We start from the raw sequence: 23,114 nt of genomic DNA on the forward strand, positions 1-23,114 counted from the left end.
CTTGGTTTAGTTGGAAACAAATGAGATACCGAAAGGGTTGGTAGAGCTTGAGGGCATGTTCAACTATAATGACAGTCACCTGTACCAGCAATCTACTACCAAGTTAGAAGAATTCGAGGAGGTAAACTTGGGGACAGAATCATCCCCTAAGTTCATATATGTTGGAAAGAACTTGCCTCCTCATGTCAGAATTAATCTTATTAATTTATTGAAAAGATATAAGCATGTGTTTGCTTGGTCTTATGAAGACCTAAAGGCGTATAGACAAGACCTATTTCAACATGAAGTTCCTTTACTTCTAGATGCTAAGCCTTTCAGACAAAAGTAGAGACCTAAATCCCCTACTGGAAACCAAGATGCAGCAAGAATTGACTAAACTAAGAGAATAGGGGATTATTAAGCCCATAAGGCATTCCTCATGGGTCTCCAATTTGGTCCCGGTTAGAAAGAAAAATAGGGACATAAGGCTCTGTGTTGACTTCAGAAATTTGAATGTTTCTTCCCTGAAGGATAATTATTCTTCCTCCAATATGGAAGCCATGCTGCAGAGAGTAATTGGTTGTGATCTTTTTTCAATGATGGATGGTTTCTCGGGGTATAATCAGGTGCTAGTGAAGGAATCCGAGCAATTCAAAACCACTTTCACCACCCCTTGGGGAACATATGTTTATGTTAGAATGCCTTTTGGGTTAAAAAATGCTCGAGCTACATTTCAGACAGCAATGGATGTAGCCTTCAAAGAATTCATCAACATCATCATGGTAGTGTACCAAGATGATTTAACCTGTTTCTCCAAAAGAGATGATGACCACTGTGGACACTTGGAACAAGTGTTCAGTAAGGCATTAGAATTTGGTGTGTCATTAAGCCCCAAGAAGTGTCATTTTACTATCACTGAAGGGAAGCTATTGGGGCATATTGTCGCTAAGGAAGGGGTAAGAATAGACCCTGAAAGAATTGAGGTAATAAATAATGTGCCTGAACCAAAGAGTGTTAAGGGTATCCAGTCTTTTTTAGACAAAGTTAATTTTGTTAGAAGATTTATTTCAAACTTTGCAGAGGTGGTAAAGCCTATTGTTAGATTACTCAAGAAGGATACCAAGTTTTACTAGGATCAAGAAGCTTCAAAGGCTTTTACTGAGATTAAAAAAGCCATTCAAGAAGAACCTATGTTGAAATCCTTGGATTATAGTAAGCCCTTTTCTTTGTTCTCTTTTGCTTCATATCATACAGTAGTTGTAGTGTTGTTGCAAAAAGATAATGAGGGACATGAACATCCCATAGCTTTCTATAGCAAGTCTTTGTAGGTAGCAGAATTAAGATATGAAATCATGGAAAAATAGGCATATGCTTTGGTTAAAGCTATTAAGGCTTTCAGGCCATATCTTGTAAATGCACAAGTAGTTGCTTATGTTCCACATGCTACAGTCAAGGACATTTTGTCCCAATCTGAGGTTATAGGCAAAAGGTGTAGATGGATTAACAAGATCCAAGAATTTGATTTGGAAATAAAGATCACCAAATTGGTGAGAGGCTTAGGCCTTGCCAAGCTTATGGCTGAATCCAATCTTCTTGATGTTGCAATAAATAATGTTGAAGTTGAAAACATCGTAGTCACTAGCATTGAAAAGCAACCCTGATATTCAAAGGTAGTGCATTTCTTGAGAGATGTGACATTTTCAGAAGTGATGACCCACAATCAGTAAAGGACATTAAAGCTTAAGTCACAAAAATATGTTCTCATTCAGGGTGACCTGTTTTGGAGAAATAGAGATGGGGCATTACTAATGTGTTTAGATAAATTCCAAGCCAAGAAAGTGCTGATTGAAATGCATAATGGAGTATGTGGAGGTCATTACTCTGCTAAGACAACTGTTGGAAAGATAGTTCGGGCTGGGTATTATTGGCCTACCTTATTTAAAGATGCTCATGAACATGTTAGGAGATGTGACCCATGCCAAAGTTTTTCATCCAAGCTAAAATATGAAGGAGCTTTACCCTTAAATTCGGTCACAGTGGAAGCCCCTTTTGTCCAGTGGGGCATTGATTTTATTGGAGAAATTGCTGAAAGACCAGGAAGAGGCCATAGGTGGATTATAGTAGCAACTGACTATTTTACTAAATGGATCGAAGCTATACCTACCAAGAGATCTACAAGTAAATTTGTCATTGATTTCCTGATAGATAATGTTGTAACTAGATTTGGAGTCCCTAGAAAATTAGTAATGGATAATGCTATGAGTTTTAGGTCTGAAGAGTTTGTTACATTTTGCACTAGTCATGGGATAATTATGTCCTACTCTTCACCCTATCATCCTCAAGGGAATGGAGAAATTGAATCCAGTAATAAAAGCCTCTTGAACATTATCAAGAAAATATTAGAAGAAAACAAGAGGTCTTGGGATCAAAAGCTGAAGTTAGCTTTGTGGGCTGACTGGGTTACTGTAAAAGAGGCAATTGGAGTCTCACCTTTTGAATTGGTTTATGGTACACAAGCTAGAGTGCCAATAAACAATCTTCTTCCAGTATACAAATTCCTAAAAGCTAAAGACATGGAGTTGTCCAAGCCCATGGAGGACTGAATGATTCAGATGGTAGAAGTGGAAGAGATCAGAACTCTAGCTCATAATAGGAATTTGAAAATCCAATTGCAATCTAAGTATCTGTTTGACAAAAGGATGTCATTGAGAAAGTTCCAAATCAATGATGTTGTTCTTCAGTGGAATGCAAAAGGACATGATAAGGGAAAGCATAAGAAGTTTGAGTCATTATGGATCAGACCTTCTGTGGTTTGTGATGTGAATGGAAAAGACTGATACTTTTTTAAAAATATGAATGATGAAGTACAGGAATTTCCAGTGCATGGACAATTCCTGAAATATTACTTTTCTTGATGTCCATGCATAGTAGGTCCTCTATTTGTATATATTTGGGTTTGTTTTGGTTGTTTTCTGTTCGTCTTATTTTTGGTTTGTTTCTCTAGGGTTTCTAAGATTCTTGTGTTGATCTTGCGATCAACCATCCCTCGTCAGAGCCACTGTTATAACTGTTTTAAAAATAGATGTTCTCAGTCCATAATTGGCTAGGTTTTTAAAATTTTTGAGTTTGGTATGCCCTAGTTGCTTCAAAATTATTTTAAGTCCTAAGGGGTACATGGTTTAGCTTTTAAGTTGCTTTAATATTTGAGAAAAAACCTTTGGTTTCTAATTCTGCCTTAATTTATTCACTTAAGTAATGGGTCCTTTTGTCATGCAAATTGTTCCCCCTATTGTTTTTTACCTCGGCTGTCCTTTTAAATGTTTTAATATTTATTTGCCTTTAAATTGCCTTTTCTAATGACCATCGGGCCTTGTAATTTTCACGCAACTCTCAGTCAATTGGATGGCCTGCATGGATTCGTGAACTCAACATGCCTGAAAGTTACCTATCGCGAAGTAGCGAAAGGTTTGGTGCGACACAGCGATGAGGACTTCTTTCTAGGCTAAAGGGCAATCGGTTTGGAAAGAGATCAACAGCCCACGTTGATTTCCAGCCTAAAGATGCTCGATGTTTACAAGTTGTGAAATGGCAAAAAGATGGTGGGCTCGGGTGAAGTGGTTAGTAGAAAGAGTAACAACAATGCAAGTCCTTGAGATCTGACGACCCGCGTTGTTTTGAGGGATAAAGATAACTGAGTTTTACCCTTCACAAAATAGCGAAAGGGTTTGGTGGGTCCCAGAGGCCGGTAGGTTTTCTAATGAGTAAAGAGTGAGAGGTTCAGAGAATAATCAATGACCTGCGTTAAATCACAACCCAAAGATGCTTGAGAGTTAGTTTTTGGGAAATGGAAAAATGACATGGCATTCCAAGTGAGCAGTCCAGGAGGTAGAGATTGCAAATCAAGAGGTTACATGTGTCCTCCAGATCACGTAAATCAATGAACAAACTTGCTGACCAAGTGGTGGGCCCAACAAACAAAATGATATAAACTGAAGACAAAGAGGTGACCTGTCAGGCATAGGTGGCATTTCAAAAGTGGATCCCGCTGAAGTCTTTCAGTGAGTAGGAAGTTGACACGTTAGTTCAAGAGGGATCGAATACCAAAGTGAATGCCATTGATTCAGAGGGCCCACGTCTACCAGTTCTAACAGGTTGTTAAAGTAAGGGCATCTCAAGAAAGATCTAACAGCGGGAGTTATTTCGCAACCTTTAAATGCATGATGGTTACTGTTCGCGAAATAGCGAAAACGGTTAGCGTTAACTATTTTGAGAATGGTTAGGGATACAAACCGCCAGGTTAGGACAATGTAAAGATCGATCAAGTTTTAGTTGATCAGATAGCTAGCACAGCTTTGTGAGGTCAAGATGCAAGATGGTTACCCATCGCGAAATAGCGAAAGGATTTTCAGCCTGTTGCCAAGCAAGGAAGAGTCAAAAGGGTAAAAGTGGTGCAAGTTCTATCTGATCCAATGGTTGGCATCTTTTCGCTAGATGAACATGCGAGAGATTTACGCTTTGCAAAATAGTGAAAGAGAAAAATAAAAAATACTCAGAGCAGTTTTGATCCGTTGGAGCCAAATTTTTGAATTCTTTCATGAATTCAATTCTGAAGGGATGACCAAAGAATGCAGTGTTAATATCGCAGTTAAGGAGACAAATTGTTGTATATATCCCTACATCAATTGAATGAGGGTATCATTTCATAGAAGAAGTTCTAGAGAGAGCTGGTGCAAAGCAGAAGTTTGCAAATCGAAATCAGGTTCTCTTGCTATTTGTTTACCCATTTCTTAAAGATTGTTGAATTGTGGTCTTGTCCTATTAGAAAATTGCTTTGATTGATAATTGGCTTAGTTGCATACTCCTAAAATGGGACCTAGAAGAGTATTAACAGGGAAGGTAAATTACCAAGAGCGAAATATTTGTGATGACTTTCTTGAGCAATTAACCATGTCGACCAATGTCGAGGCTAGGGCTAAGGAGTTAGTGCCAAAAAACCCTCGTTTGAAAATTGGGGATGGTTGACATGATAAAGGAAACTGGTTGAGGGACCCTGAAATAGGGATATCTAGTCTCAGTTTGTTTAAAGTGGGTTTTATTCAGAGACATGCCCCTTCCCCTATGAATAGAATCTGGAATTTAGATGTAGGGAAACTTGTGGTCCCTGGTGTGTTCATGGATGTTGATTTGTTGACCCTAATCGCACAAAGTTATGACCCTACTACCAGATGCATTAGAAACATAACGGGATCAACCCTTGTCAAAATCAAAGATGATGAATTTAGGAATGTCTTCAAGCTTAGTGAAGCTTCCAGCTATCTTGACCCTATTGATTTTGAGGCATTAACCCATGTTTACAATGCCCAGAGAGATCATCTTAGGAGTGGCCCATTGAAAGAACTTTTTGTCAAAATAGGGGGATTAACAGTTGTAGGCCCTAGCACAATGGAGCCATTTTCCCTAAATTTATTTACCTTGAGAGCTAAGGGTATGTACTAGACAGTGTGTCAAATTTTTGGAGAAGATGTTGAGAAAAACATGCCCGTCCATTATATGTTAATGATTGCCCAAATTTTGAACCCTTCCCTGGCCATAACATTTGACTTCGCTCCTTTCCTCTCTGATGCTATCCATGCAAGCCTAGTAGGAATTAAGAATGGTAAGGTAGACAAGCTATTTGGATGGTATTCCTTGTTGATGCATATGTTTCTATTCAAAGGGGTTGATTATTTTGCAAAAGAGACGGACCTGGTTAAGGTCAAGGATAAAGAGGAGATGCTAGGGCAATTGTGGAGTAGTGTTCTATCCTGGGATATAGAGGATGCAAGTTATCTGAAGTTTGATAGATGCTTTGCATCTAAAATTATAGTTCTCTTCTGTGCAGAAAACCCTAGGATTCCCAGGGCTCTTTTCGAATTCCTTAGGCCCAAAGAGTTTGCAGAGGATATCAAGATTGTTCATAACTTGGGAGATATTTATCTATATCCCGTTTCTACTATTTTGAGAGTATATGGTTTCAGAGGAACCCCTTATCTACTACCTTATAAGGTTCAATTAAAGATAGGGATTGCAGAAGTATTAAGACAGATTGGAGGAGTGCAGGAGGCTGAGTTAACTAACAGGGTTAAAGGGACAATTTTCCCAACCATCACCATGGCTCATCATTTTGTAATTACCAAAGGTGGATGGAGGTATTTTGAAGAATTATTTAAACCATACATGTTATCAATTGCAGTGTCAATGTGTGCCGACCCTGAAGATTTCTTCAACGACATGTTCAAGAAGAGAGTAGTTTGTAAAATCAGGCCTCATCAATTCCAATTCCCTAAAGATTTGACTAGGAATTAATTTAGTGTAGATGAGCAGGAGTTGAGGAAGGAGAAGTGGATTGCATACAGAAGAGCACTTGACGTTATCTATCAGTTTGATTCTAGTTATGATCCTCTCTCTAGTTTTACCCTATTTTGAAGAAAAGGTTAAATTCTTAATTCTTTATTTTGAAGATTTAATGCAAACCTTGAAGGAAAAAAGAGAAGCCATAATGCAGAATGATCCTAACATGGCTAAATTGGTCCTAGCCAAGCTGGCCTTTGCTAAGGCTATTCCACAAGGTGATTATATAATGCACAAGAGATCTGAGTATACTGTAATGATGCCAATAACAGGTAAACCTTCTACTTCTAGAGAGAGAAGGGCCATTGAAGATATTATTGATATTTAGGATTCACCTAAGAGGTAGAGGATAGGTAAAGAAATTGAAACTAATAACCCTCAATACTCTCCATATTAGTCCCTTATTCATAGAGGAGATGAGCAAGTGGTGGCTGAGCAATTGATACAATTGGGGAGTCTAGGTGAAATTGCCTACACCTATAATGAGACTTAAGAAGGAATACCAGAAGAGCCACCCTATGCTGAAATGGATGTAACTTATGGTGAGCTGTAGGGAAAAGAATTGGACATTACTGTCAAACTAGCTACCCAAGAATTCCTTGCTAATAGCAATTTTGTCACATCAGGAGATTTTATGTAGTTTCTATGGAAGCAAAATATTGATCAATTCAAGATCAGAAGTGAGTAAAGGGTAAATGAACAACCTCTCAATGATGCAGCCCAAGTGGAGGAAGAGGTTAAACAAGAAATGATGGCTGAGTTCAAAGCTATCACTCTTGAGGCTAGAAGAGAGATGGTGGATAAGGTTGGTGTGCTAATCCTCCCTGAATGGGATATAGCTAATGCATTGGTTCTTGAAGTGGTCGGAAAGGAAACTAAGCCAATGAAGGGAGTGGTATTTAGCAAAGATGATGCTTCTCTGGTTATGTGGTCCCTTAAAAGAGATGAAGGTAGAAGAAGGAAAGATACCTCATAGTCTAACCTTCTAGGAGCTATGTTAGTTAGGATACAGGGGTGGTGGAAGCAGCTAGTACTGTTTTAGAGACTGCTAAGTTCAATGTAGCAGTAGTAGAGAAGGAAGCAAAAGAAAAGGCTGATCTTCAAATTAATTTGGAAACAATTCTAAAGGCTTATAAAGAAGCCAAAAAGGAGGTAGCCAGCAAGGACACTGTCATTGCAAAACTTCAAAGTCAGCTGATGGGACAATACCAAGGAGGTGAGTCCTCTACTTTGGCAATTTCTTCTTCTCCAGTAAGGCCCCCACCTACTAGTCCCATCATAGAATTCCCTCCTTCTCCTATTCTTTCTGGTTTTCAAACAGCTGAGACTTATCAACATGAATTGGAAAAGTTGAAACAGACTCAGGCCTTATTTGCAAATAAGTATGAGGAGAAGATAAAGGCTACAATTTTGAGTTTTGCTGACATCGTTGATGCTCCCACAGTATATATCAATATGAAGAGAATTTTTGACACTCTTTGTGAGTTAAATGAGGAAATGGCCATTCTAGAGCCTATTCTAAATAAGTGGATCCCGAGGGAGGTAGATTTAGAGTTCATGTGTGTATCTTATGATGAAGCCAGAACCGATGCCACTATTAAATCCACATGTGAATTGACCAAAGGTTTGACAAAGATGGCAGAAGGGAAAGCCAATGTGGAAAGGAAGGTTAATTTATATAGAAAAGAGTATACTAAGCAAAAATTTGAACTGTTTCCTAGAGGTTTTGTCAACCAAAATCAGATAAAGGACAAATAGGTATGGCTGGATGAGTTAGGAGCTAATCTATCTCTAAGGGTAAATGAAATAATCAATAAAGATAACACCTCATTGTTTGTTAAAACAAGTGAGGAAATAGAAAAGATCAAATCACATTATGGTTTCTTGGAGTTAGAAGTGAGGAAAATAAGGAACTCTTGGAAAAGGCTATTAAAGTTGAAGAAAAAGATTATTGGCTACTCATGGCCTACCGATGATGTTTTTAAAGAGTGGTCCAAAAAATATGCGGTGCAGGAAGAAGATGCTCCAGAACAGTTGGAAGATGCTCCAGGATAGTTGGAGGATATTGCAGAAGAGTTACCAACTGAAAAGGTTGTTGAGACAGAAAGAGCCTTGTAACTGCTTTTTGAAACAAAGTATAGTTGTAACAAATTTCCCTAGGGAAGTCTGAAGCTTTGTATGCATCCATGTTGTTATAAATGGATACTAGGACTATAGGAAAAGATGATCGCAAGAAATTGTAAGAAAACTCTATAGAAATATATCTGGGATTTTCTAGTCATATAGAAAACACTCTAATATTTTTGTAATATTTTTTGAAATTAATATCAATATACAAACCATCAATTTTGAGCCTAGAATTTGTGTTGTCTTCGGGTGTTCTTGGAAATATTTACTGGTCTCAATCTCAGTAATTTAGGGTTATTTATTTGAGCATGGATTGTAAGGCATTCTTTTATAGGCATGTTTCTTAGCTTTTCTCTTCGGGAGGGAAATTAAATACGCGAGAAATATCTTTGTCAGTAAGTTACTTGTTTAGAAACTTTAAATGTGATGAATGCTTTTTATTTTGATAAGGATGAATTTTCATATATGTCAGGCATATGTGGGGTTTATAGAAGTCAAGGTGATGGGATGTGTGGAGATGTCTAATTGTGGGATTATTTTTTAAACTTAGATGACTCTGTGGCCTGGATAAGGCATTGATATATATTGTAGTTATCTTTTTACATATTTTTTGGATCAACACCGAATGGGAGCATGGGATTTATTTCTTTGTTTCAGTTAGTTTTAAGGTGAATAGATTCACTGGTTTTTGGATTGGTTTACTATGGATCTGTCTTTTAAAGTGTGAATTTGGTTCACAAGAGGTTTACTCGCCTGAACTTTGGATAAGTTCGAAGTGTAGAAGGTTATTTAAACCTTGTGATATGTTGCTCTGAAGTTTCTTTTCCCTGATCTCTCTTTTACAGATAGAGTTGTTTTTATTCTTCCAAGGGATAAAAAGGGAATCAAAATTTGAGAACAACAGGGCCAATGTGATCCTGGCAAGAAAAGTACAAATATAGCATCCTTCAGAAATTTAGCTAGCTTACAAGCCAGGCAATTCAAAAGGTAAAAAAATAGACTCATGTTATAGACGTGTAAACATCTATGAAAGAATTTTCTAGCTGTACCAAGCCAACACCCTCCTTCCCACAAAGTAGAAGTCTTGGTTTGTAAACAACCGGAATAGAAGAACCATAGGGAAATCTAAGTAACTTGGCAAGATTGCGAGAACTGTCATTCAACGAATCTTTTTTATCACCCTTGGCCACTATGTAGAAGATCTCAGTCATATAATCAATGATTATTTTTAGATGTCCTTGTAAGGATGGAGCTATTACTGGGGACAATGGCCTTGAATGTACTATTGTACCTCTATGGGCAGCAAGAGTAATAGTAGATATAGCTTCCACAAAATCATGCTTCTCTACTTTCATAGAATCAAAATCTATGACAAAGTTATCATCACTAGTGTATACTTGAGGATATTTATCACGGAAAGCATTAATTGCAGCTTCTATGCACAAAGCATTTAAATTAGTACCACAATACCCCGCACAAGATGCTTCCAATTCCATTCTTAATTGTTCTCATAAAGGATTCTTCCACTTTCTTGTGTGGATATTTAATATCTCAGCTTGTGCTTTATAATCAGGTAAGGAAAATACAAATTCATGATCAAACCGACCAGGCCAACAAAGAGCTCCATCAATATCATCAATCCTGTTTGTTAGTGCAATAAGCACTACTTGACCTCTAGAGTCTACACCATCCATTAGAGAAAGAAGCATAGATACAATAGAATTGTGAATTTGTTCTTGTTTACTAGACCTCACTGGGGCAGGACCATCTATTTCATCAAAAAATATTATGGATGGCTGGTTCCTTTGCGCTTCTTCAAAAAGTAATTTCAGCTATCGCTCAGCTTCCCCAACCCACTTATTGAGCACATCATCTCCCTTTCGCATGTAAAAGTTTACTTTATGTGCTACCTTGGAAGCGACACATGCTAAAGCCCTTGCAATCAACGTTTTTCCAGTTCCTGGAGGACCACATAGTAAGACTCCCCTTGGAGAAGAGATGTGATAATTTCCAAAGAAACCAGGATAGAGAAGAGGAAAAAAGTCATTTCTTTCAATGCATCAATGTTGCCAGAAAGCCCTCCAATATCATCAAAACTCACTATTTCATCAACCTGCAAGGTTTGAATGTCAGCTCCACCTTTTGAACTAGGCCCAGTAGGTTGTGCACCTACACTTCCATAACCAAATGTATCACCTTGGTGTCCCCATCTAGATGCTACAACTTCCAAACCCCAAGAAGTTGCGTTATGCATGTCAATTCCACCACAAACCCATTGCTGACCAAATTTTCTATTTCCAACATGCATCCATGATAATGAACCAATAGGACCCTGATCCATCTCATCCACAAGAAGAGAATCACCTCACTCATCAATTCTTTGTGCACGATGATGTTTTTTCACCCTCGAGACACCTCATCTCGCATCACATGCATTTTTTATTCTCATTCCTTTATGTAGTACTCTACATGGTGGAGACTACAACCATTGGTTTTCTTCTTTTTCAGGAGAAAACCTCCTTGCTTCGGTGCCATTTCGAAGAGAATACCATCTCCTTCCTTCTTGTTCTTTACCTTCCTCACCCTTTTCCTCAATTTCATCTTCTTCATCTTCCTCTCCTCCATACCTAGCCTCCCATTCATTTCTATCATCTTCCTCCTCTAAACATTCATGGTCTTTAGAATCTTGACAATAATGTTGGATAGTTGACTTTCAAGGCCAAAGTCCTTCTCGCTGTGGCAAAGATATTGTATCTCTTGTCCTCTTCTCTTGCATTGGACTGGATTGCTCTTCCTAACTAAGGTTGTTCTTAAATTTAATAGTAGTTGGGTGATACATTTATCTCTACAGCCATTGATACCCAAACTTATAATATTATGCAACAAAGTATTGGGCAAAAGAAGTTTTATCTTCATAAAAAAAACAATGGAGATTGGAGAAAATCCTACCATCAGATCTGTATCCTCTGTGTCTGTGTTATCTATTTCATAATCCTCTAACTTGCAAAAATTTGTCCTCTTTCTTGTCGAACGACATGGAGTGGACGTATGTGACTGCCAGTATAAGCAACTTCAGCATACAAATTTAATTATGAAAGATGCCTACATATTTCACAAGAGCAGCTGGGAACTCTATCAGTTACCTGCACGTTCATGTTCTGTGTCAAATTTGAAGGACAAACTGTTTCATGCACCTGAGAAAAGAAATCAAAATAATATAGAGGCTTTTACAAGAAAAATGAGAAATCCACAATGATCTACATAACAAAGCATAGAATGATGGATGTATTGTAATAAACAAGTCTCAAGTATCCATGACTCAAAAAGAATAGATCAATGAGAAGGGAAGAAATTTTTCAAAGTAAAAATAATTTATTATTTAAATCAACATACATATTCATGTTTGCCAATTAAAATGATGAAGAACACTAGCATATTGAAATTGAGAAGAAATTAGACTCAGTTTAAAACTTACATAAGCAAATTATAAAGCTTTAGTACTAAACTTGACTAAGCTGCTAAGCATAGAATCTAAGACTGGTAACAGAAAATATAAACCACATATCAGACAATTGTTGTAATTCATTAAGTTCAATGAACTGCAACTTGTGGAGGGGACTGATAAAATCCATCTTCACCTCTCGTGAACTCGAAAGGCTGATCGACCTTCCCATATTGCAATCTGTATCGCTAAATTCCAAATAGATTATTAAAAGAATACCTTATCATATATTATAAATGGAAACATGTATATAACTTGCAAAGATCATTAAGTGCTACCAACATTACTATAGCATATATATTCCTATAATTCTATCATATTCATAGATTTATCTTTGATCTAAATGTTGCTATAACAAAAAAAATTTATGGTCTTACTTGTTTCTGACCTTAATTCTTTTTCTGCATATCTTCTTGATCATTTGATCTTTGATCTTTCCTACATTGTTGTTGAATGATTAAGTATAATCAAAACAAATTTATAGATTTTTAACATTGAAATTATGATGTAGCATTTGCAAACAGAAGGCAAGCCATCAATGGGGCATTCGTTGCATTCATATCATGATCCTATGCTTAAGACTATTGTGGACAATGATATTGTTCCTTGACATTAAGCTGTAACTATACCATCCATTTTGAGTACACCCACAAAGCTTTTCTTAAGCTTTAATCAGAATAAAGTTTATACATTCTAAATGTTGAAATTATAATTTGTAATTTTTATTTATATTGAAACTTAAACTTGATATGCAATGAAGTAGCTTTTTTATCCATGATGTGTAATGAACACCTTTTGAGCTCTAAAGTATTTTCCTTAAATTCAGTAGTATGCATTTTTTTCAATAATATTTTTACAAATTTATTTATTCTCCTTAAAAAAATAAATTGATTATTACCTATTCTTGTCAAGGTCTTCAATTAATTAATTACTCTAAATTCTTATCTTTAGAATATTTTCCGAGTTTTTGAAATTTGAACTTCTTTGGGTCTGCTAAGTCTTTGAAGTTTTTTTGGGTTTGTCAAACTTTTTTCCAATCCAAGTTTTTCAACTTTGCTACTAAGTAAACCAACAGGTTAGTGATATATAAGTAATAGGTCAGAATGCAATGAATTCTAGCCAAACTAAAATCTACACCCAATTTTGAACAAATAGCCAAGATCTTTTTCTTCATTCTTCTTCATTATTCTAGAGTTTTACCTTGGATGTTAAGGAGTACATTCCCTTGATTCTATAAGAATTGCCTCACCAATATCTTTAATCTAGAACCACCATCCCGGGATATTAAGGGCAAATTCACCTGTAGATATATAATCCAAGAAATTGTAATAATGTCCACCACTAACAAAGAATTTGGTTTACATATATATGATTTCTTTCTTCAATTAGCTACAAACACTGCATTGGTAGCAATATTATTGACATGTCTTTACAATAAGTGTTAATTAACTATGATATCAACTGAAGTTGTTAAGACTTAAGAATATAACAGTGAATGCCCCTGGAGTAGGGGATTATTCTACCCTATGTAATGCTGAAAAAATGTTATATATCTTATAAAATTCAAGTTCATGGACAATCAAATAACTTCATAGACATCTAAATAGAAAATTAGGAGGACAACTCCTATACTAGATCACCACCAAACAAGATATCAGTTTTTAAAGTTCACCACCAAACAAGATATCAATTTTTTAAGTTCACCACCAAACAAGACACCATTTTGATGTATGAGAGTACACTAATGCAAGAAATCCACTAGTCCATTTACGTTATGTTGCTTTGGACTATACCACTCTGCCCCCTCCAAATTCATAAATAAGACCTCAGTTATATTCCATAACAAAACCTAAGCCATTGAAAAAATTAAAACCATCAATGAAACTATAGAGTACAAGTTGGAGAAATCACCAGAAGGTAAGTGTTCAATTCTTGTGGGTTTAGGTCACCAGTGATAAACCCAAGAGAATTGAAAATTGGATATACCTAGAATTATACACCCTCTTGGTATTAAAAAAATAAAATAGAAGGGGTTTTTGCATACACTATAACAACATCTAAATATGAGTTCCAAATATAGAAGAGTGATAAATCATAAACCCATACAAATAGAAAAAAGCTTGTGACACAAGGAAACATCCTTTGGCAAAAGAGACTTTTTTTCATTCTAAAACGCGTGCATTTTCGGATACATTAAAAAAATATATACAATTACCATAAAAATATGAGGAGAAATATGGTGACAGACCGATGCAAATTAAAACATTGCACACAAGGAGTGAAACACCATCATTTCTCTGCACGTCACTTGTTGGATTTGCTAGCCGCAATAAAAATAGAGATGCATTGTAAGAGATTGACTTACTTACACTTACATAAGTTGTATTGTGTAGTTTAGGTGTGGGCTGCAGCATTTCGGTGAGGCAGGATGCCGATACAAGGCACCTTTTCTTGAGCTTGGGACTATGGTCATGCTTATGATTGTCATGATATATCTATAGGCTATGGTTGAGATTCAACCTCCTGCATAGGGCTCTCTTTTGTGAATTCTTTTTCTTCTTCTATTTCTGTTTCTGTTACTCCCCACTGCAGCTACAGATAGCAACCTTTTTTCCTCTTTTTTTTTTGTTCTTGTTAAGACATAACCTCTAACCATCTATATTATTCCACGAAAAAGGCAGGAAAGAAGCCAGTTTCTTACATTAATTACCCTCTATATTATTGAATTCAATTAATTTTCATTGTTAATCTAATAATATTTATTTCTTTATAAATCTACAGTAAGGTAGGTGCTTCTTATTATTATTAATTTTAATATTAAGAGTATAAAAATATTTAAAATATATATGATTAATATATAATTTTATATATTTTAATTTCAAAATATTTTACTTTAAAATCTTAAGAATTATCATTGTTTATTATTATATATATATATATATATAAGTTTAGATTATTTTATTTACTTGAGAATTATCGCATTTAGAAGGTTATATATTTTTTATAATGTTATTGTATAAATTATATTAATTCTCTTTGTACATGGAGAAAAATGAATAAAACTAGTTTTACAGTTGAATGGGTTGGAGAGGGAGAAAATAATTGAAATGGGGAGGCCATCTTTATGGTAAGTTAAAGGGGATAAAAAGTTAATGTGGAAAACGGTTGGTAATGTTAATGTGAAAATCTTAGATGATCACTAATATATGTATTTCATAAGAATTTGTTGACTCTAATATAGGAAGAAAGCTATTATTGCTAAATTGTATGCATATGGAATCTATTGAATAGAATCTAGTACATGGATAGAGCAAAAATGGATGGGTCTGAATTTGGAGGTGATTTTCTTGGTATGAGGTTTTTATATATAGTCTTTTAGTTGGAATTTGAGAAAGATAATGTGTTTAAGGGAGGGCCTTGGTTTATGTAGAAGGTGAATCTATAAGTCATAGTATAGTTTTTAATCTTTGACTCACACAACACATTGAAGAGATGTGCTTACTCAAAAATCTTAACATCAAATTATGATGTTGAGATTTCTAAATGATCATATCTATTAATAATTTCAAAATTATAAAGTTTGATGACAATCCTCATAATACCACAAAACAAATAAATCATGCCAACCCATGAACCAAACAAAATCACATTTCTAACATGAATTAGGAAGAAAAAATTAAAATTGATCATGATAAATCAACTACAAAATATTCTTCTATTTATTGAAAGGCAAAGACCCCAAAAATGATACAAATTCAAAATGACTTATTGATCATTATGAACTCAAGTAAGATAACCCTCAAATAATAGATCATTAAATAAAAATGAGATTATTGAGATAAATATGATTCACATAGAAAATAAGTCATAACAATATAAAATGAGATAATCACATTGAATCTACATATATTCTAGCATCTCATTAAAACTCAACTCTAAGAGCTGAATATGTGGGTGAGTCACACCAAAATGAATCAAACAAGAAAATAATTCTATGTACTTTCAAATAACAATTTCTATTAAATGAGGTGACTCCTAAATATTAATCCTTCAATGTGATTAATGCATAACTTTGCAAACGTACCAAGATAAACATATTTTGTGTGCTCATCAAAGTATCACAATCCTTTGACTTCGACATCTCGTATGGTTAGTGTTCTACATTGTTTCTAATGTCAATTTCTATTATATTGACTCACAAATATTAATCTTTCATTGTCGCAAATACATAGGTATACAAGCATATGGAGATAAACACATTTTGTGTGCTCATTAAAGTATCACAATCTTTTGACTTCCACATCTCACATGGTCTACAACTGAAGATTCTAGTGAATTTTTCATTCTCAATACCCTAAACTAATATTCTGTACATGTAGAAAAAAATCATTAAAAAAAAAGGATATTAAGGTGCACAAAAATAATTTTAAAATATTCATATAAACATTTTAATATAATAACTTCCTATATCTTTTCATTGTTGGACAAGGTAAGGGAGTTTGGTTTTATTCATTATGATAATTATAATATAGAAATCCAAATAAATATTGTAATTTTTAGATAATTGTTATGTAAGTAAGATAGGATTTGAATCTATCATATTTGTTTTATTTGTGTATATATCAACAAATCTATTTATAATTATACCATTTAATACTATAGATTATATGAAAAAATTTAGGGTTTCACAAAAAGATGAAATTTAGAATTTATGGGATGGCGGATGGCGGCCGAGGGTGATACCTGGTCTGCTAGGGCCTGCGTGCCCTAGCTTGACCTGCGTTTCCTCTGATCCCTTCGGCGTTGTTTTGCACATGGCCTGCTACTGGGTGGGCATTTGCTGGTTCTGGGCGTCTGATCCTCTTTGGCCGTGGGTTTTGGACGACAGCCTGCTTGTTTGTTTTTGCTGCGGTTTAGGAAGGGACCTGCGACATTGGGAGCTTGAGGGGCTTTTGCCCCATCTTTGCCTTGGTGCCTGCTATATCCAGGCTCGGGGTGAATGGGAGATCATGGTGTTGCTTCTCCCCGGCCTACCGATGGAGATTTGGAGATGGGTGAGCCGGCTTCGGGGGTGCATGCCTATAGTAGGGCTCTGAATGGTAACTCACAATCAGGGGAAGGAGAACCCTTGTCGAATGGGAAACTCTGACTTCATAAAATTAATGGATGTTTACAGAAAGCTGAGATCCGGCCAATTCTGGTCATTCAACTTGAACAGGTTTCGGAGGATGTCGAGTACTGGAGGAATCACGCTCTTATCTGCAAATTTCTGGGCCTCTGTCTTTCATTACCAGTGTTGGATTCTTGGGCCCGTCGGGTGTGGAACCCAGAAGGAGATATGGAAATTCTGTTAGCAGCCAATAATTACTTTTTGGTTATCTTCTCATGCATGTCGGATAGGAATAAAGTTTTTGAAGGTGGCCCTTATTTCTTTAACTAGGTGGGGCTATTCATCAAACCCTGGCACATGGGCTTTAACTCTGCTGAGGAAATCCCTTCTCGAGTTTCGGTGTGGGTTTGCTTGCCGAGGCTTCCTTTGGAATTCTAGAGGGAAGATATTCTACACTCAATCTCTATGCTTCTGGGAAAACCTGTGGGATCAGCTACACAGACTCAAGATCGTAAGGTAATTTCTTTTGCTCGTATCTATGTAGAAGTTGATTTGAATAATCCGTTGCCAGATTCTTTGGAGATTTGTATGGGCTCAGTTTCCTAGATCCAGCAGTTGGATTACGAGACCCTACCATTTAGATGCAGGATCTGCCATGAACATGGGCATCTATTTCGAAGATGTCCCAAGTATAAGATCCCCTCCTCAGATGCTTCAGTTCCCCCTAGGGAGGACAAGGGAAAGGCTATAGTATCTAATGGACCTATTGACAGTGAGGGTTTTACACAGGTTAAATCTCATAGCAAGGGCAAAGGTAGGAAGAGAACCTGGATGGATAGGTGGACTGACGGCACCTTTAACAGGTTTGAGGCTCTTGGAGACTTGGTTCAAGAGGAAGGTGTCCCAGTCGAGCTCTCTTCTGAGGATAAAAATCAGCAGGAGATTCAAGTAGGGGATATGCAGAGAGAGGATCAAAATCCATTTACAGGGGACCTACAAGCCGAGCAGTTGGATATTGAGATGCCCCCTCCTATTCAGGATACCGGGGATCTTCGTGGTTCACAGGGTTTGCAGGGCCCAGCCTTGGTGGCCACTGACCCCCTTAGGTCTAAGGGGACATCTGATTCTGGAAAGAGTAATAAGGCTTCTCTTGTTTTAGGCATTCATCAGAAACCCTTCAAAAAGGGGCCTTCAGATAAACTGTCAAAAAGTGGCAGGAAGACGGATCAGGAGAAAGTGAAGATAATGGGTGAAAATTTGGTTGAGTCTGGGTCTGTGAGACCCATTGACTCTCATTTCTCTCACCCCCATAAATGATTGTGCTATCATGGAATGTAAGGGGGTTGAACAGCATCCCTAGACAAAAGGCTGTTCGCAGATTAATTGAGTCTCAGTCACCTGATATGGTCTTTCTTCAGGAAACAAAGCTTTCATTGGATGGATTAGCTAAGTGTGCTGCTTATATTTGGCCCCAGGGCTCTTGGCAGGGGGTGGGTGCCTTGAATAGTTCAGGTGGGGTGGCTTGCTTCTGGGACCCAAGGAAAATCTCCCCTTTGTGGTGGATTTCCAGTCGGTCTTCCATGTCTTTGATTGCCACTAGCTTTGGGAATGGAGAAAGGTGTTTCTTATCCAATATTTATGCTCCCATGGATTTTGCAGGTAAATCCCAGCTATGGGGCCATATTAGATTCATCCGATCCTTGGAACCTTATCTCCCATGGATTGTGGCAGGTGATTTTAATGCAGTCATTAGTTTGGAAGAAAAGAGGGGAGGGCTTGCTAGGCTAGACCAATCTTCAAACCTACTCAGAGATATGATTGGCTCATTGTTTCTCATTGATGTGAAACTGACTAATGGTGTCTTTACTTGGAATAATCGGAGATGTGGTGGTGAGGCTATCTCGGAAAGGCTTGATAGATTTTTGGTTTCATGCTATTGGATGGACAATAGGTGGATCACTAGTTCTGAAATTCTTGACTGGAGGGGATTGGATCATTGGCCTGTTAAGCTTTCCATCACGTCATACAGGGTCACCAAGAATCCCTCTTTCAAATTCCAATTGATGTGGCTCAAAGACTTGTCTTTACCTGATCTTATGGGGGATTGGTGGTATGAGGGGATGCCTGATCATGGTACGGCCATGTATACCTTCAGTAAAAGGCTTCAACATGTGAAGTACAGGCTTAAGAGATGGAATAAACAATGCTTTGGTTATCTACATGCTCAGAAGACTGCTGCTCAAACCAGGCTAGATACCATTACCCGCCAGATTCGGGACCATGGTTTGGATTCTGGGATGAGTGAAGCGGAGTCCCTGGCTCTTAAGGAGTTGGAAGAATGGGAGCTTCAGGAGGAGATTTTCTGGAAGCAGAAATCTCGTATTGATTGGCTTCAGGAGGGGGATAGGAACACTGCTTTTTTCCACAACTCTGTTAAGGCTCGTAGGCATGGGAACTCTCTTTCCTCTCTTGTCTTAACGGATGGAACTCAGATATTTTCTTGTGAAGATATTTCTAGGGAACCAGTCAACTACTTCTCTGATCTCTTTTCTAGGGAGGATCCTGGTACTGGGCCTGAGGAGCGAGTCATCTTGGACTGTATCCCTCACCTAGTCTCTGCTGATATGAATGGTGCCCTCTTAAGCCCTATCTTGCTTCCAGAATTGGAGAAAATTGTGTTCAATATGAAGAAAGGTAAGGCCCCTGGTCCAGATGGGTTCCCAATTGAGTTCTTCCAAGAATTCTGGGAGATAGTAAAGTATGATCTCCTAGATGTGGTCCAGGAATCATACAGGAATAAACAGATGCTGAAGTCTTTGAATTCCACCTTCTTGGCTCTCATACCTAAGAAGGAAGGGGCTAATCGGTTGGATCAATTCAGGCCTATAGCATTATGTAACGTGGTCTACAAGATCATCACCAAATTGATTGCTGAGAGGCTCAAGTCATTCCTCGGTTCGTTGATCTCTGCTGAATAGGGTGGCTTTGTTGACGGAAGACAAATTTTAGATGGAGTTGTGATAGCAACAGAGGCTGTCAACTCTATGGCCACTTCTAAGGAGAAAGCTATGTTCATTAAACTTGACATGGCCAAGGCTTATGATCGGGTGAGTTGGGAGTTCTTACAGAAAATTCTTTTGACTTTTGGGTTTGCAGTGGAATGGGTCGACTGGGTTCTTAGTTGTGTGACCTCGACCTCCTTCTCAGTTCTTATTAATGGAGAACCTTCTGAGCTATTTGGTGCCTCTCGGGGACTTCGGCAAGGAGACCCCCTATCTCCCTACTTATTCTTCATCATGGCAGAGGGTCTTGGCAGATTTTTAAAAGCTCAGGTGAGGCAGGGCTTTATCCAAGGTTGGAGTTGGAATAATACCCTTCCTTCGTATTCTCATCTTCAGTTTGTGGATGATACTGGATTGATGGGCTTGGCTAGAATCAGTGAGGCAGTGAATATCAGGAGAGCTTTGGATACCTATTTGAAAGCCTCAGGTCAGAAAATTAATGATGATAAGTCCTCTATTTATTTCTTTAACACTCCTCGGCTCATTCAAAATAGGATTGCTAGAATTCTTAGGTTCCAAATTGGCTCCCTTCCTCTGATGTACCTTGGGGTCCCTTTGTCCTTGGGGGCTCAGTGGAAGGATTACTGGCAGGGGATTCTAGATAAACTCAAGAGTAAGGTTAGTCACTGGACTTGCAGATGGTTATCTTCTGCTGGGAGATTGGTTCTGCTTAAGACTATGGTGCAGTCTCTTCCCATATACAGGTGTTGTGTTCAGATTCCCCCTTCTAGTTTTGTGAGGGATTTTGATGCATTATCTCGGCAATTCCTTTGGTCTGGTAGTCTTCTATCCTCAAAGTGGAGCTTGGTCAAATGGGAGCATGTGTGCAGGCCGAAACAGGCAGGGGGTCTTGGGCTTCACTTGATGGCACTTGTTGTCATGGCTTTAGCTGCTAAACTGTATTGGCGATGGTGTAACAGTCAAGATCAAGAGTGGGCCAAGATTCTTACCCACAAGTACTTTCCTGGTGCTGAATGCTCTGAGGTTCCACGTCTTCCTTTGGTGGGTAAAGGCTCTTGTATTTGGGATACTCTTAAGAGGGGTGCCCAACTTGTCAAGGAGGGTCTCTTCTGGATTTGTAACAAAGGCTCGGATACTTTGTTTTGGCAGGACTCATGGGATGGTCATCCCCCCATTCTTTCTAGTTTTCCCCAGCTTCTCCCCCTCTCCCAAACTTTTATTAATGTTGGATGGACTAAGGTGGAGCATTTTAAGGCTATCAAGCATCTAGGGTCGGTTGAGATGACTTGTTGGAAGGACTCTCAGGAGTGGCCATTGGGTGGCACTAATGAGGACCGAGCCCTTCTATCTAGAGTTCTGGAGGATAGGTTTTGCAGCTCTCTTAGTGGGAGGGACAGCTTGGCATGGAGTCCAAGTCCTAAAGGCAAATTCATAGTGGCTCAAGGTTATTCAATTCTTGACAGGAACCTTCATGGTCTAGCTGATGTGCACTGGTGGAAGAAGGCTTGGAGCAGATTTTCGTGGCCCAAATGTAACTTCTTCTTATGGTTGTTGGCTCAGGAGAAATGCCTCACTTGGGAGAATCTACGCAAATGAGGTTTTCAGGGACCTTTTGTATGCACAATGAGGAGTGTGTCTCCCACTTGTTTTTCCTCTGCCCCTTTTCGAGAGAGATATGGCATCGATGGTGGGAGGCTTGGTGTCAGGGTTGTATTCATGCCACTTCTCTTATTGACTTCTGGGAAAGCTTGGGCAGACCTCCTGCGAAGACTTCTTTCTTACAGGCTGCTTGGTTAGTTGGTCCGATCTTCATCCTCTGGAACCTCTGGCTGGAAAGGAATCACAGAATCTTTTGTGGCTCCAAACTTGGAAGCTCCCAAGTGTGGAAGCTAATTCTTAATAGGCTCCAGGAGATGATTTATGCTAAGTGTGATATGTCTACCTATATAGATCCTGGGGATCAAGCTATTGTGAGGAATCTGAATCTGGGAGATAGCTGTAAGGGATGCAGTCTCAGGAAAAGACCGAGTCATGGTAAGCAGAGGGTGAGTCGAGATGGGAGGTGGTCCCCTCCCCCGATGGGAATCCTGAAGATCAATACGGATGGGTCTTCGCGGGGGAACCCTGGTCATGCTGGTATTGGGGCTATTGGTAGAAGTGATGATGGGGGTGCGGTCTTTCTCCTCTCTGTTTATAAGGGTCAACATTCTAATAATCTGATGGAGGCCCTGGCTATTAAGGTTGTTATTGAGCGGGGATGCTCATTAGGGTGGCGGAAGATTATCTGTGAGTCTGACTCTCAGATTGTTGTGGATATGTTGAATAACCAGAAATTGGAAGATGTTAGTTGGCAACTTGCCTCTTTGGCCAGACAAACTCTTAGTCTTTGTAGGTACTTGGACTCTGTCTCCTTTCATTATATCCCTCGCGAATGGAATAGAGTGGCAGATTGCCTGGCAAAGTGGGCCTCAGAGAATGTGGGTAGATGGGATATTAATAGTAGGGATGAGTTACCTTTTGAGTATTGTGAGATCATTGATCAGATGTTACTGGAGGACAAGAGTATGTAGTGTTTCTTTGGGCCTTCGGCCTGTGTTCTGTAACTTGGATTGATTGAATAAATTTTTACCCCACTTTTCAAAAAAAAAAAAAAAAAAAAAAATACTATAGATTATATTTACTTAAAAGTAAAATATTTTAATCGATTTTAAATTAACTATGGCAGAAAAGGTATGCAACAATGCAAGAATATGTTTTCTTGATGGGATGAAATTTTTTGAAGGTATGAAACATGAATCTATGTGTTTTGCTTTAATCACTAGAATGGATAATGAGGGTAATGAAGAAGTTCTTGTAGAAATTTTAGGCTTGTTGGATGAGTTTCGGAAAATTGTGTTCGATAATGTACCTGAGGGTTTACCTCCTGTGATGAAGATCAGTCATCAGATTGACTTGATCCCTGGAGTCAGATTGTCGAATAAGA

The 23,114-nt window shown here is 38.0% G+C and overlaps 1 protein-coding gene and 1 pseudogene across 1 annotated transcript; one reads left to right on the forward strand and one right to left on the reverse strand.

Moving 5' to 3' along the window:
• Window positions 1-16,139, reverse strand: part of LOC131856460 (ATPase family AAA domain-containing protein At1g05910-like) — a 33,785-nt pseudogene extending 17,646 nt beyond the window's left edge.
• A 5,584-nt stretch (window positions 16,140-21,723) lies between these two features.
• LOC131856461 (uncharacterized) lies at window positions 21,724-22,701 on the forward strand. The gene has a single exon (XM_059208257.1). It carries the CDS (start codon window positions 21,724-21,726, stop codon window positions 22,699-22,701), a length of 978 nt encoding a protein of 325 aa, XP_059064240.1.
• The last annotated feature ends 413 nt before the right edge of the window (window positions 22,702-23,114 follow it).

This window comes from Cryptomeria japonica, chromosome 7 (assembly GCF_030272615.1).
Source record: "Cryptomeria japonica chromosome 7, Sugi_1.0, whole genome shotgun sequence".
NCBI lineage: Eukaryota > Viridiplantae > Streptophyta > Pinopsida > Cupressales > Cupressaceae > Cryptomeria > Cryptomeria japonica.